The sequence below is a fragment of the Siphateles boraxobius genome, unplaced genomic scaffold (genome assembly GCF_051911475.1).
Source record: "Siphateles boraxobius isolate OS27281-9 unplaced genomic scaffold, OSU_SipBor_1 56, whole genome shotgun sequence".
Taxonomy (NCBI): domain Eukaryota; kingdom Metazoa; phylum Chordata; class Actinopteri; order Cypriniformes; family Leuciscidae; genus Siphateles; species Siphateles boraxobius.
In genome coordinates, this window is record NW_027509182.1 from 1,160,091 (window position 1) to 1,175,776 (window position 15,686).

Consider the following 15,686-nt stretch of genomic DNA (forward strand, 5'->3'; position numbering starts at 1 on the left):
AATGCACCATTAAAGGGTTAGTTCACCCAAAGATGAAAATTCTGTCACTATTCACTCACCCTCATGTTGTTCCAACCCCGTAAGACCTTGGTTCATCTTCGGAACACAAATTAAGATATTTTTGATGAAATCTAGGAGCTGGATCACTCCTCCATACTAGTCCATAGGCTTCTTCAGGGATTGAAACTTGCCACTCCCGAAAAGTCATTAAAGACATCGTTAAAATAGTCCAAGTGACTACAGTGGCTCAATCTTAAGTTTATCAAACGACGAGAATACTTTTTGTGCGCAAAAGAAAACAAACATCTCTGGGCCTCGAGTCAGTTCACTAGTGTAATGGCGTAAGCTTCTGTTGTTGTACGTCACACGCATATCCACATGACCAGCGTCGGCCAATAGTGAGCCTACGTGTGACGTAGCTCTACGCAATCATACTAAGTTAAGTGACTAGAGGCCAACAGAGAAGGAAATGAATAGTTGAAATAAAGTCGTTATTTTTGTTTGTTTTTGCGTACAAAAAGTGTTCTCGTCGCTTGATAAACTTAAGATTGAGCCACTGTAGTCACTTGGACTATTTTAACGATGTCTTTAATGACTTTTCGGGGCTGGCAAGTTTCAATCCCTGAAGAAGCCTATGGAGGAGTGATCCAGCTCTCAGATTTCATCAAAAATATCTTAATTCGTGTTCCAAAGATGAACAAAGGTCTTACGGGGTTGGAACAACATGAGGGTGAGTAAATACTGACAGAATTTTCATTTTTGGGTGAACTATCCCTTTAAAGTGAACCTAAGGCTATGTCTACATTTGAAAATTACATTTCGTTTCAAACCACTCTCTGTCCACTCTAGTGTTTTCAAGCATTTTCTAAACGTTTCTCATCCACACTGAAACATCGGAAAACACTAAAATGGGTAAAATCTCGTAAAAGCCCACTGAGATGATACAGATGGAACAGACATCATAAAGTTCTCATGCTATTCTTCTGACAGGATCACTTTATTTAGCAAACTATCTCACCATTCACTGATGCGTCCAGGTCGCACTCAGTCACCATTATATGTTTTGTCTAAATCGCAACTGATCTCATGTTTTGCAACAGGACAGCAATTGCGAGTAAATTTTCTGTCATCTTTGCAGGACTGCGATAGGAAGAGTGTACAAAGGAAGATCTTTAGCAACAGTGTGAAAGTGTATAGCACATATCAGGCACACTACCGGTATAAACATAGATATCTATTGGATCAATATGCATCACATGACTAAAGATGCTTCATCATTTTCAAATACCTCAGTTTTCACAGTCCATGTACATAGGGCTGGGGCGGTATGGATTTTTTCTAACCGCGGTTGAAAAGCAAGATTTTCCTGCGGTATGGCGGTAAACCGCTTTAAATCCCAAAAAAGACTTTCGCGCACGCACCAGAAGTCGTTTTTGCTAGACAGACTTTGTTAAATATTGTTAACTACATCCGAAAAAAAACTAGCACAATTTCAAATAGTCAAATTTTCATTAAGCAGTAATTTGGCATGAACCAATCACTGAATAGATTTCCTTATTTAAGAATATTCTCAGATACATTCGCATTGAATTAATAATTTTCAGGAGAATACATTATGATGTTCGCATTTGAAATGAAAGAACACCTATTGCAACATGTCTTAATTACAAATATTATACTCCATATTTATGTTTACATAATATAGTGTTATTTTTTATTTAATCTATGTCGATTATATGAAAAATGAACAGCAGTAAGATAGGATCATAAGATGGGTCAGACACGATTTTGACCACTTTATTAAGTTTTTTTTTGTAGAAAGCCTTTCTTTAAATTAAATTTCGTTTTGTATAAATTGTACCTTAATTTTAATCACTGTTTCATTAACTAATTGCCTGGAATTAATAAATAAGAAGCAAATATAGCAGACATATAATCAGGAGGACGTGGAAGCGCCAGTGCGGTCTCTTGCGCGTGAACTGGAGCTCGTCTCATAAATGAACTGAAACTCGGCGTAGGCTGGGCCTAAATGTCTACTTTTAAACTAAATTCAAAACGAAATGATAACATTTTAGTCTACAGTAGCCTAGTCAGGTAAGGCAAGGTTTGCCGATGTGCGTTATAGGCTATTTACTTATTTATATTTATCCCTGTGCGCCGATCGGAGACGGAGTTCACTGCTGATATTCTGGGGATACAACATAGCCAATATACTAGGGACTTTTGCCTTTAAATATCTTTGCTGCATTGGATCAGTGTTCTTTCTAGAACAGCCAAGAGCTTTCTAGCCTCTCGGCAGCAGCGCCTCGCTTTGCTCATAGACCTTAAAACAGTCAGCGCCGCAAATGCGGTTTCGAAAATTTATCAAAAAACGTTGGTGCGGGTGGATGGCGGACAGATGATGAGTTTTGTGATGCGGTTGCGGATGAAATAATGAAATAATTTGTTTAGAAAACCTTGAATCCATGTAAGCCGCAATATCATTAAACATAATCCATGTCATTAGAATCAATTAATCCATGTCATTAGACACAACGTGCACGTTTTTTTTTTTTTTTGCGGTGATGACGGTAATGAGCTCAGACCCGCGGTTGGAGTCACGTGACCGCGGTATTGCGGTAATGCGGTAACCGTCCCAGCCCTACATGTACATTTACATTTATTCATTTAGCAGACGCTTTTATCCAAAGCGACTTACAAATGAGAACTATAGAAGCAGTTAAACTAACAATAGGACAACAATATGTAAGTGCTATGACCCTTCCCAGTTTAATCTAATGCAATACATGTACTGTTTTTTTATTGTATTTTATTTTAATAAATCAAATACATTTTGTGCCTCTTTGAGATGGTACCACAAGATGGCGTCCACTTGCAGAGTGCAAGTTTCTGGATGGCACGCAAGTCGGAAGTAATGAATTTAGGTAGGAGGGAGCAGAGCCAGTGGTTGTTCTGTAGGCAAAAGTCAGTGACCTGAATTTGATGCGAGCGACAACTGGCAACCAGTGCAATTTTGTAAGGAGAGGAGTGACATGTGCTCTCTTCGGCTCATTAAAGACCACTCTAGCTGCAGCATTTTGGATGAGTTGCAGAGGTGTGACAGTGCAATCAGGAAGACCTGCTAGTAGAGCATTGCAATAGTCCAGTCTGGATAGAACAAGTGCTTGGACAAGGAGTTGTTCAAAATCAGGTTTAGGCATTAATGGCTTTGTGTTGAGTTATTTTGAGGGGACAGCAAATGTACACTGTTATACAAGCTGTACACTCACTACTTTACATTGTAGCAGTGTCATTTCTTCAGTGTTTTCCCTTGAAAAGATATAATAAAATATTTACAAAAATGTGATGGGTGTAATCACTTTTGTGAGATACTGTGTATGTATACACTGAAAAAAATTATAAACGCAACACTTGTTTTGCCCCCATTTTTCATGAGCTGAACTCAAAGATCTAAGACTTTTTCAATGTTCACAAAAGGCCTATTTCTCTCAAATATTGTTCACAAATCTGTCTAAATCTGTGTTAGTGAGCACTTTTCCTTTGGTGAGATAATCCATCCACCTCACAGGTGTGGCATATCAAGATGCTGATTAGACAGCATGATTATTTCACAGGTGTGCCTTAGGCTGGCCACAATAAAAGGCCACTCTAAAATGTGCAGTTTTATCACACAGCACAATGCCACAGATGTCGCAAGTTTTGAGGGAGCGTACAATTGGCATGTTGACTGCAGGAATGTCCACCAGAGCGGTTGCCCGTGGATTGAATGTTCATTTCTCTACCATAAGCCGTCTACAAAAGCGTTTCAGAGAATTTGGCAGTACATCCAACCGCCCTCACAACCGCAGACCATGTGTAACCACACCAGCCCAGGACCTCCACATCCAGCATCTTCACCTCCAAGATTGACTGAGACCAGCCACCCGGACAGCTGCTGCTACAATCGGTTTGCATAACCAAAGAATTTCTGCACAAATGTCAGAAACAGTCTCAAGGAAGCTCATCTTCATCATCGTCATCCTCATCGGGGTCTCGACCTGACTGCAGTTCTTCGTCGTAACTGAGTTGAGTGGGCAAATGCACACATTCGATGGCGTCTGGCACTTTGGAGAGGTGTTCTCTTCACGGATGAATCCCGGTTTTCACTGTACAGGGCAGATGGCAGACAACGTGTATGGCCGCCTGTGGGTGAGCGGTTTGCTGATGTCAACGTTGTGGATCGAGTGGCCCATGGTGGCGGTGGGTTTATGGTATTGGCAGGCGTATGTTATGGACAACGGACACAGGTGCATTTTATTGATGGCATTTTGAATGCACAGAGATACCGTGATGAGATCCTGAGGCCCATTGTTGTGCCATTCATCCACGACCATCACGTCATGTTGCAGCATGATAATGCATGGCCCCATGTTGCAAGGATCTATACACAATTCCTGGAAGCTGAAAACATCACAATTCTTGCATGGCCAGCATATTCAACGGACATGTCATCCACAGCATGTTCCAGGTCCTGCCAATATCCAGCAACTTCGCACAGCCATTGAAGAGGAGTGGATCAACATTCCACAGACCACAATCAACAACCTAATCAACTTTATGTGAAGGAGATGTCTTATATATATATATATATATATATATATATATATATATATATATATATATATATATATATATATATATATATATAGGGGTGGCACGGTTCACAAAACCCACGGTTCGGTTCGTATCACTGTTTTAGGGTCACGGTTTTCGGTTCTGAACGGTTCTCGTTGTTATTTTTTCTTTTAATCTTTAACAGTCCAGAAATGTACTTCAGCATATGATATAGGCTATAGCTTAATTATCCACAATTCAGGATACAGTATAAAAAAAAATGTATATCATGTAATCATGCACAAACTGAATTTGATTTGACTTTAAGCACATTATTGAGACCATCTCTGCTAGGTGAAGCTATGTGACATTTTGATACAGCAAGAGAGAAGACATTGATGAAATGCTTTTGTTTATTTGGCAAAAAAGGAGAATGTGTATTGCTATCTCTACAGGGACTTATGTGTATTTTTAGCACACAAAGATTAAAATTAACTTGCATTTATCAAACTGTCAACGTCAGTGTAGCTCTTACAAAATGTTTATCTTTTAAAAGAAAAAGAGAGAAACTCTTAAAGCACTATCTTTTAAATAAGTCAAAATATGTTACACATAATTGTTAATGAGGCTATAACAATAGCAAAGGCATAACCATTAAGTGAAACATAAGTTCAACCTCAACACAAAAACAGTATCAATAATGCTTCTATTCCCTGAGAGTTAGGATACTTTTTTTTCAGTTGAAATTAAAGTGGTCTGTGCAGCGCTGGTTCAAGTCGAACAAGCCTCATATGTATGTCCATTGTGCACACATCTCTTATTTCGCGCGAAAAGTAAAAACTCTGTCTGAGGTCACGGACACGAGGTTACATTGCGCATGCGTCGAACCGTGCGACGCACACACGCACCGAACCGAGACAAGAGAACCGAACGGTTCGGATGTTTTTTCATGATGGCCCCTTTCAGCTAGAAAGAATCACACTGCTGTTCTGCAAGACCCTCTCAGTCGATAATGATAACCCTGGGAAAGTGTGCCCAACCTGTAGGAGGGAACGCTGCGGAGGCCCCTGCCCACCCGAAGGGAGGCACTGGAATAACCATGTGTACTAACCCGTGGGGTTGTGAAACACATGGCAGTCCTTGAGGTAGTCCCAGCCCGAGGGGTGGGAGCATACTCAACAAGGACGACATAATGGTCTGTCGAGGGGAAGACACGATGCTAGCCTGGAGGTTAGCTGGACCGTGGAAGAAATGGGTCGCCGTAGGGACCACTGTAGGCCACCCAGTCTACAAACAACTCCTATGAGAGGTAATAGACCTGGCGCCGGGCGATCCACCTCACCTGGTGCCGAAGGGGTGATGGAGGAACTCACAAGGTTAACCGTATGTTGGGAAACCAACGGAGTAAAAAGACGGGAATGGCGTAGCAAGCCGACATAACCTAATTCCTCGCGTTACTGGGCGTAGCGAGTACACGGGAGGAAACCGGTTCAACACTGAGGCTATAGAATCTAGCGAACGTGTTAGGTGTCGCCCAGCCCGCTTCTCTACAGAGTCTATCACCTTGCGCCAAAGCCCAGGAGGAGGCAACACTCCTAGTAGAGTGTGCCCTCAACCTAGGTGGGCAAGGCACGTCCTGGGAAGCATAAGCCCAGACGATAGCATCCACTAGCCAGTGGGCTAACCTCTGCTTGGAGACAGTCTTCCCCTTCTGCTGGCCTCCGTAACAGACGAAGAGCTGATCTGAGGTCCTAAAGCTTTGCGTTCTGTCCACGTAACAACGCAGGGCGCGGACGGGACAGAGAATAGTGAGGGCTGGGTTTGCCTCCTCCGAGGGCAGCGCTTACAGGTTCACTACCTGATCTACAAATGGAGTGGTAGGAACCTTGGGCACATATCTGAGCCAGGGTTTCAGAACTACGTGAGAAAGGCCCGGTCCGAACTCAAGGCACGATTCGTCGATCGAAAAAGCCTGCAGATCCCCTACCCTCTTAAAGGAGGCCAAAGCCAACTGGAGAGCTGTCTTTATAGACAGGATATTTAACTCGACCGTTTGCAATGGCTCAAAAGGGGCCTCTGAAGTGCTCTGAGCACTAGAGTTAAGTCCCAAGAGGGTAAGGGGTGCGGATTACGAGGCGGATTTAGCCTCCTGGCACCCCTAAGGAATCTGATGATCAGGTCGTGCTTTCCCAATGACTTACCTTCTACTGCATCGTGATGAGCGGCTATTGCGGCAACATGCACTTTGAGGGTGGAGGGAAACAGCCTTCTCTCCAACCCATCTTGCAGGAAGGAAAGCATGACTCTGATCGGGCAAGTTCATGGGTCTTCCTGGTGGGAAGAACACCAATCAACAAATAGGTTCCACTTCAACGCATAGAGGCGCCTCGTAGAGGGGGCTCTAGCGGAAGTGATGGTGTCTACCACAGCCTGTGGTAGGCCACCTAGAACCTCCACGTCCCGTCCAGGGACCAGACGTAAAGATTCCAGAGGTCTGAACGCGGGTGCCATACGGTGCCCCGTCTCTGAGAAAGCAGGTCCTTCCTCAGAGGAATGGGGCAAGTAGGGGCTGTCGCGAGGAGCATGAGTTCCACGAAACAAGTCCGATCAGGCCAATACGGCGCAACAAGCAGGACCTGCTCCTCGTCCTCCCTGACCTTGCACAAAGTCTGTGCGAGAAGGCTCACTGGGGGAAACGTATATTTGTGAAGGCCCCGGGGCCAGCTGTGTGCCAGTGCATCTGTGCCGAGGGATCCTTCAGTTAGGGAATAAAACATTCCCCATATCAGCTGGATCACCTGGGAATGGAGTCGCCATTCTCCCGGAAGAGGCGGCTGCCGTGAGAGCTCGTCAGCTACACGTTTGAGCGGACCAGGGATGTGAATGGCCCGAAGCGACCTCATATGCGTCTGACTCCATAGGAGGAGATGGCGGGCGAGTCACGACATACGACAGGAGCGTAGACCACCTTGACGGTTGATGTACGCAACGGTTGCAGTGCTGTCCGTATGGACCAGTACATGCTTGTGCAAAAGCAGCCACTTGAGGCGGCACAAGGCTAAGCGTACTGCTTGCAACTCTAGGCAGTTGATGTGCCAATGCAGTTGAGGCCCCGTCCACAGACCTGAAACTGCATCCCCGTTGTACGTGGCCCCCCACCCGTTGGCAGAGGCATCTGTGAAAACCACAGCATGCCTGGACACCTGGACTAAGGGAACTCCGGCCCTTAGAAACGCAGGGTCTGACCAAGGACTGAAGGTTTGGCGACAGTGTTTGGTAATGTTGACCCGGAACGTGCCGCTCTGCCACGCCCATCTCGGGACACGATCATGATGCCAGCGCTGAAGCGGTCTCATATGAAGCAGGCCGAGCGGCGTTACTGCGGCTGCGGCTGCCATATGCCCCAGGAGCCTCAGAAACTGTTTCAGTGGGACCGCAGACTTGCCTTGAAGACTTGAGGCAGTTGAGCACTGACTGGACGCGCTCCTCGGTGAGGCTCGCAGTCTGACCAACTGAGTCCACTGAGATAAGACATCTTATTCCTCTGCGTGGGGCAGAGTTTGCTCTTGTCCCACTTTACCTGAAGCCCCAATCGGCTGAGGTGGTGAAGCACCAAGTCCCTTTTTTCGCACAACAGATCTCGCGAGTGAGCTATTATGAGCCAGTCATCGAGATAGTTGAGAATGTGAAGGCCATGTTCTCTCATGGGAACAATGGCCGCCTCCACGACTTTCGTGTAGACACAGGAAAACAGGGCCAAGCCGAAGGGTAGGACCTTGTACTGATATGCTCGACCCTCGAACGCAAACCGAAGAAACGGTCTGTGACCAGGAAGAATCGAGACATGAAAGTACACGTCCTTCAGGTCAATCGCTGCAAATCAATCCTGGGGATGGATGCATTCGAAGATGCGTTTCTGTGTGAGCATTTTGAACGGGAGCTTGTGTAGGGCCCGATTCAAAACTCGCAGGTCCAGGATCAGCCGTAACCCACCACCTTTCTTGGGTACAATGAACTAAGGGCAGTAGAACCCAGACCTCATCTCGGCTGGAGGCACTGGCTCGATTGCGTCTTTCGCCAGTAGGACGTCGATCTCTTTCCTCAAGACAGGGGCATCAACAAAGAAGATGACCGCTCTCCCTCCGGTGCAGCGATCTACATCTGATCCTCCGGCGGGGCCCCGAAGGAAACGACTGGGACCACACGAGTTGGCCCAGCACGCTCCTCCGAAGGCCCCAATGGCAGCGATGCAGAGGAGTGAGGAGACTGCGGGGGTCTTTCACCCGGCAGATCATTCCTCACTGTAACCCTCAGACCACCAATGGGATTAGCCAAAGTAGCCTTCTACTGAAGTGAACCAGAAGAAGAACTAGATCGGGGAATCACCAAAGGTACTCCCCCTCAAGTGAGGGTTCTCAGTCTCGATCTCAGCACCGCGCCGGTCATGTTCCCGCAGTGAGAACATGACTCATTCACGAACGCTGGATCAGCGTGCGCGAGGCCCAAGCACGAGAGTGTGTGTATATATATATATATATATATATATATATATATATATATATATATATATGTGTGTGTGTATATGTATGTATATATATATATACACACACACACACACACACACACACACACATATATATATATATATATAAATATATATGTGTGTGTGTGTGTATATATTTTGGAACATATGTTTTGGAACAGAGATAATATCACATAGCCATTGTAGCAACTAAAATAGTTTGCAGCTTGTTGTATACTATGAATTCCACCATCTTTGTATGCTGTCGTTATTGCAAGCTTCATATGCTTTGAAGCTTTTGTTTGTGTCTGTGTTCTTGCACTAACATGTATATACGCAACTGAAATTATACTTGGCTGAGGCTGTCTGCCATGGGCAACAGATGCTGCCATGACTTTGTCCCAGTCTGATTCATGTGCCTCTGAGCAGCGCCAGATTTGTTTGCTGGTAAATATGTCCCTGAAACTGTGCCAAACTGCCCATCCACTCACTCACTCTCTGGTTGTTGTTGTTTAGTGACACAGTTGCTGCAGCTGCCCATCCTTACAGGAGATTGCAAGCGCTTTGATTCTGGGACACCAGCCAACTAATGTTCAGTTTATTTTCAGTTATGTTCAGTAAATTTCCCCTTTACACTTGCAAATAAATATATTTTTAAAAATAATGAAAAAAATATTCCCTCAAAAATATAAAGCAGCACAACTATTTTCAGTATTGATAATAAGAAATGTTTGTTGCACCAATCAGCATATTCCAATAATTTCAGAAGGATCTTGTGACACTGAAGACTGAAGTAATGAATGCTTAAAATTATACTTTTTCCATCAGAGGAATAAATTATATTTTAAAAATAGAATGAAATGGAAAACAGTTATTTCAAATTGTAATAAAATTTCTCAATAAGAATCAAATAAATGTATTCTTGGTGAGCATAAGAGACTTCTTTCAAAAAGTTTTACCGACTCCAAAATTTTGAACGGTACTGTATATTTGATGTTTAGGTTGAGCAAGATTTTGGACCAGTGTGATTTCAATGTGAGTACAATTTAATTTAGTATTATTTTTTTTTAAATTGAGATATTCTATTATCTATTAGATACTGTAAATCTAAATTAACTTTCCTTCATTCTAAGTAGTAGTGCCACTCCCGCCTCCCACCCCATCCCACTCAGTCTACATGCAAAACACTCAACATGTACATCAAAAAATGTCATCAAAATGAAATAAAAAATCCGGACATGAATACAAAAGACGATGACCTTTACTGCTGGTGATGGCTAATGATTTTAAAGCCCAACATGCACACTTCTGAAAGGCAGACTTATGTACTGTATATGTGTGAGGGAGGAAGTTGGGTGAAGTCATGTAGCTCGCCTTATTTCGTGCGTAATATTTATATACCAATATATGTCATACACTCACCTAAAGGATTATTAGGAACACCTGTTCAATTTCTCATTAATGCAATCATCTAATCAATCAATCACATGGCAGTTGCTTCAATGCATTTAGGGGCGTGGTCCTGGTCAAGACAATCTCCTGAACTCCAAACTAAATGTCAGAATGGGAAAGAAACGTGATTTAAGCAATTTTGAGCGTGGCATGGTTGTTGGTGCCAGACGGGCCGGTCTGAGTATTTCACAATCTGCTCAGTTACTGGGATTTTCACGCACAACCATTTCTAGGATTTACAAAGAATGGTGTGAAAAGGGAAAAACATCCAGTATACGGCAGTCCTGTGGGCGAAAATGCCTTGTTAAATACCTTGTTAAAATGCTAGAGGTCAGAGGAGAATGGGCCGACTGATTCAAGCTGATAGAAGAGCAACTTTGACTGAAATAACCACTCGTTACAACCGAGGTATGCAGCAAAGCATTTGTGAAGCCACAACACGCACAACCTTGAGGTGGATGGGCTACAACAGCAGAAGACCCCACCAGATACCACTCATCTCCACTACAAATAGGAAAAAGAGGCTACAATTTGCAAGAGCTCACCAAAATTGGACAGTTGAAGATTGGAAAAATGTTGCCTGGTCTGAGTCTCTATTTCTGTTGAGACTTTCAGATGGCAGAGTCAGAATTTGGCGTAAACAGAATGAGAACATGGATCCATCATGCCTTGTTACCACTGTGCAGGCTGGTGTTGGTGGTGTAATGGTGTGGGGGATGTTTTCTTGGCACACTTTAGGCCCCTTAGTGCCAATTGGGCATTGTTTAAATGCCACGGCCTACCTGAGCATTGTTTCTGACCATGTCCATCCATTTATGGCCACAAATGTACCCATCCTCTGATGGCTACTTCCAGCAGGATAATGCAACATTTCACAAAGCTCGAATCATTTCAAATTGGTTTCTTGAACATGACAATGAGTTCACTGTACTAAAATGGCCCCCACAGTCACCAGATCTCAACCCAATAGAGCATCTTTGGGATGTTTGTGGAACGGGAGCTTCGTGCTCTGGATGTGCATCCCACAAATCTCCATCAACTGCAAGATGCTATCCTATCAATATGGGCCAACATTTCTTAAGAATGCTTTCAGCACCTTGTTGAATCAATGCCACATAGAATTAAGGCAGTTCTGAAGGTGAAAGGGGATCAAACACAGTATTAGTATGGTGTTCCTAATAATCCTTTAGGTGAGTGTATATTATTATTTATAATAACCCATTTATAACCACTACGAAGAGGTGTGAACACGAAAGTGACGGGATTTCGGGTGTACGAGCACCGCTTGCACACCGTTGCTTCGCCGCTACTAGAACTACCACCAATGTGGAGCTTTCTATGTGTCTTTCTTTGAAAATGAACTAGAGACTTGTATTTTCCATGTCCCATGTGAAACTGTCTCTATGACGCAGTGGTACTGCTGCCGGCCCAGTTTATCAGCGGCCCACCGGGAGTTCTTCCAAATCTTCCGATGGCCATTCCGGGCCTGTACTTAAATGTATAATATAATGCAGAATTTGCATTTGCAGCTGTACTGGTGGTTGCGTGCTACTTTTTACATTGCAGAATAAATAAAAATAAATTTATTTTTGTGCAATTTTATCAATAAACAAAATCTCCAGTCTTTCGATTGCATCTCAAAGATCGTGTTTAATTGTGAGTGTGAAGTGGGGGTGGCACGACAGTGATTTGCCAAGAGCAGCAGTTGAGCTTGTGTCATACAGTAGTTGTCAATTCTGGATTAAATGTAAGATTCTCATGTTTACATGAAGGGAGTAGTTCATCCATAAATGGATGGTATTAGGATTTTCACAAATATGGAATGATATGAGGTTGAGTAAATGATAACATTTGCTTTATGGGTTAATTAATCATTCTTTTTTGAGTACCTCACTTAAATACTTGGGTATTGACTGAGGTCTCCGCTCCACATCTTTGTTGGGTTTGCATCATCATGAAGAAACAGGAAAATAGTCAAATCCATTGCTGCGTTTAAATTTTTATCCATCATCTGCATTATCCACCTAATGATGTGTAATGTAACACATTAGTGGGCATCTTTTCTTATTTTGTTTTCATTTCATTTCATTACTCTTTTTTCTCTTTTCTTTTTCAATGTATTTTCGTTTCATTTCCAGTCGTCCTGTTCATCACAGGAGAAGCTCCATCAGCTGCCTTTCCAGCCCACACCAGATGAGCTCCACTTCCTGTCAAAGCATTTCTACACGGAGAGCATTGTTGGAGACGACCACAGAAGAGTCACACCTATGCGGCCACGCTCCCGCAGTCTCAGGTACAGGAAGGAGGCTTAGATGTTGTCTTTTACACTGATCTGAGATCTGTCTTTTTTTTGCATCTTAATTCACATACCATCTGCCCTGAATATTATACAAAAATTACTGGATCTGAAAAGTATTTGAAAGAAGTATGCCAAATATGGTATATGCTTTTATTACCCACATCCCTTTTTTGACTGCTAAAGAGTGTTACACTGTTCTTCTTTTACTTTTAGAGCTTAATTGTAAAACCTAAAATTTAAATATGAGATAATTTACAATCAGCTGGTCATTATCACAAAATAAACCTTGACAGAAACATGACACGAAGCAGTGCAGTCCTCTATCATCCTAAAGGGCTTTATGTTGGTATGAAGATGTTGTAGTATGTCAAAGTATTTATTTAATGAAGTATTGTAATCCTCGCATATATACTACTACGCACTAAAAGTATGTACACATGTATGCAAACTGGGACACAGCCAATCTCTTTCTCACAATATCAATTTTACGGTTGTCATAAATAATTATGACATGACAGTATATTAAAAATTATTTTTCCTTCAATTTCATTGATAGTCCTGGAAGATCCCCATCATGCTGTGACCATGAAATTATCATGATGAATCATGTGTACAAAGAAAGATTTCCCAAGGTAAGTGTAACCTACTTCACAAATCATCTTCAGTGCCAAGTGATTGTATCTTTAAAAGGGAATTCATTGTTGGTTTGTATTCTCCACTCTTCAGGCCACAGCTCAGATGGAAGAGCGCATCAAGGAGATCATCCAAAGCAACTCCCCTGAAAACGTCTTGCCTCTGGCTGATGGCGTCCTCAGCTTCGCACACCACCAGATCATTGAGCTGGCCAGAGACTGCCTGGAAAAGTCCCGTCTTGGTCTCATTACCTCACGATACTTCTGTGAGCTCACAGATAAACTGGAAAGGCTCTTTCAGGAGGTAAATTATGCCTTCAGAGACATTGGTTTCTTCATTCTTCTGAGCTAAAACTAACTCTCTATATTTAAAATTCTTTTCCCCCTGTGTATTCATTTAGAATGTGTTTCTGATCAATGCATTCAATGATGCACGCATATTGATGACCACTTGTGATGTGCTCTGTTATTGTAATGCAGTCGACTGAGCGATCAGAGAGTGCAGAGGTGACCTTCATCAAGGAGCTGGTAAAGAAGATTCTCATCGTCATTGCCAGGCCTGCGCGACTCCTTGAATGTCTGGTAGGTTGTCTACAAGAGTTCCTCAACAATAATATGTCATTGCTCAATCAGCTTTGTAACTTCTGCGGTGATGTGCTTCAGAATGCTGTTGCTTTAGTACATTTTCAGATGTTTAACAAGCATTTGTTACAACTTGATCTATATTATTTAAGAATTGAGAATCTATTTATACAGTCTGGTCAAAGTCTTGTGTTAAAGATAAATACTTTCTGTCTTGTAGGAGTTTGACCCTGAAGAGTTCTATCATCTCCTGGAGGCTGCAGAGGGTCATGCTAAAGAGGGCCAAGGCATCAAGACCGATATCCCACGATACATTATCAGCCAACTTGGTCTGACAAGGGACCCACTTGAGGGTAAGATGACCTCCATACATGGGTTTCCAGTAGTCTCGGTGTATCAATGGGCGGTTCACAAACTGTTTGGGCCATATTGCACATTAAAATGCCAAGAACAGGCAAAGTTTCAATTTAATTGGCTGATTACTATAAACACTTTTTTTTTAGAATCCATCAGGAAATAAAGTTTTATTCATAGGCTATCAGGCTGAATGTTTCCAATTAAGAACTAGTTGTTGAATTTTCCTCAGTTTGCATCAAAACTTTTTAATAAGATAAGATTTGCACTCTGTTTGGAGTTTTCATGTTTTATTGTTTAACAACATTGAACCACAGATGATTTAATTTGGCTTTCTTTTCACTGATCAACAGAAAATATTCTTTCATGACAAAATGAAACTAAATCTACAAACTGGTCAATTTATTAATTATTAAATACAAAAAAATATTTTGCAATAATATTTACCCCTTCTAATCAGCATTCAATAGATGCATGTTGTTAGTTATGGAAATCATTTTCAGGTCCACTAGTAAATTCTCAATTTGATTGAGACCTGCATTCTGCTTTTTATGGTCTGGTGTTGTAAAATAAATCATGAAAAGTCTATCAGGATAAATACATTTTATGCACTTACTTTTGAACAAATACATTTTTTTCACACATTTTCTACTACTTTGGTGTTATATTACAATATAATATTACAATATAACACCACTGCATTTCACTGCAGCACAATTGTTCAAAAGGGCTACTGATTTGTTGTACACCAGTTTATTGTGATCTCATTAATTTAACATTTATTTGCCCCTGAACTTCACACCAGGTCACACCAGGAGGCTTTAAAGGTTTTACTTTTACAACTTGCAATCTTAAGTGCTCTATCAATGCATTTTATATGTTCAACATCAGGAGCCTACGTGCAGAAAATATGATTTGTATCCTTTATTTTGGGTTTTATTTCTTGTAATGTTAGTTTGTAATGTTAGCTGAAAGCCTTTTACGGACACAACGTTTTGTCACGAATCTCTGAATTTGTACTCAAGACTATCATTATTGGTAATGAGAACAGAATACGCCCGTAGACCTTGATGCCTCTGTCTTGCCAACTCTGCCAGAGCAGTGTTGGTTACACAGCCCTCCAAGGCTTTCTAATCCTCGGAGAACATCCAAATCATTTAGTGTGATGGTTGGAAATGGAGATAGGCAGCTGTTGTTAGGGCTTTCTGATGGGCTTAGTTCTCTTTAGAGACAGCTGAACGACCCTCCAGTT

At 42.3% G+C, this 15,686-nt stretch overlaps 1 protein-coding gene across 20 annotated transcripts in view; it reads left to right on the forward strand.

Moving 5' to 3' along the window:
- mast4 (microtubule associated serine/threonine kinase family member 4) overlaps window positions 1-15,686 on the forward strand; it is a 184,432-nt gene that overhangs the window by 144,814 nt on the left and 23,932 nt on the right. For 17 of the 20 annotated variants that reach the window (XM_077206313.1, XM_077206312.1, XM_077206316.1 and 14 more), the window contains 5 exons: window positions 12,706-12,860; window positions 13,423-13,498; window positions 13,593-13,802; window positions 13,979-14,080; window positions 14,301-14,433. In XM_077206313.1, coding sequence (XP_077062428.1) covers window positions 12,706-12,860; window positions 13,423-13,498; window positions 13,593-13,802; window positions 13,979-14,080; window positions 14,301-14,433 — 676 coding nt within the window. The remainder of the gene's footprint in view (window positions 1-12,705; window positions 12,861-13,422; window positions 13,499-13,592; window positions 13,803-13,978; window positions 14,081-14,300; window positions 14,434-15,686) is intronic. The other 3 variants (XM_077206315.1, XM_077206323.1, XM_077206331.1) reach the window with 1 other exon arrangement.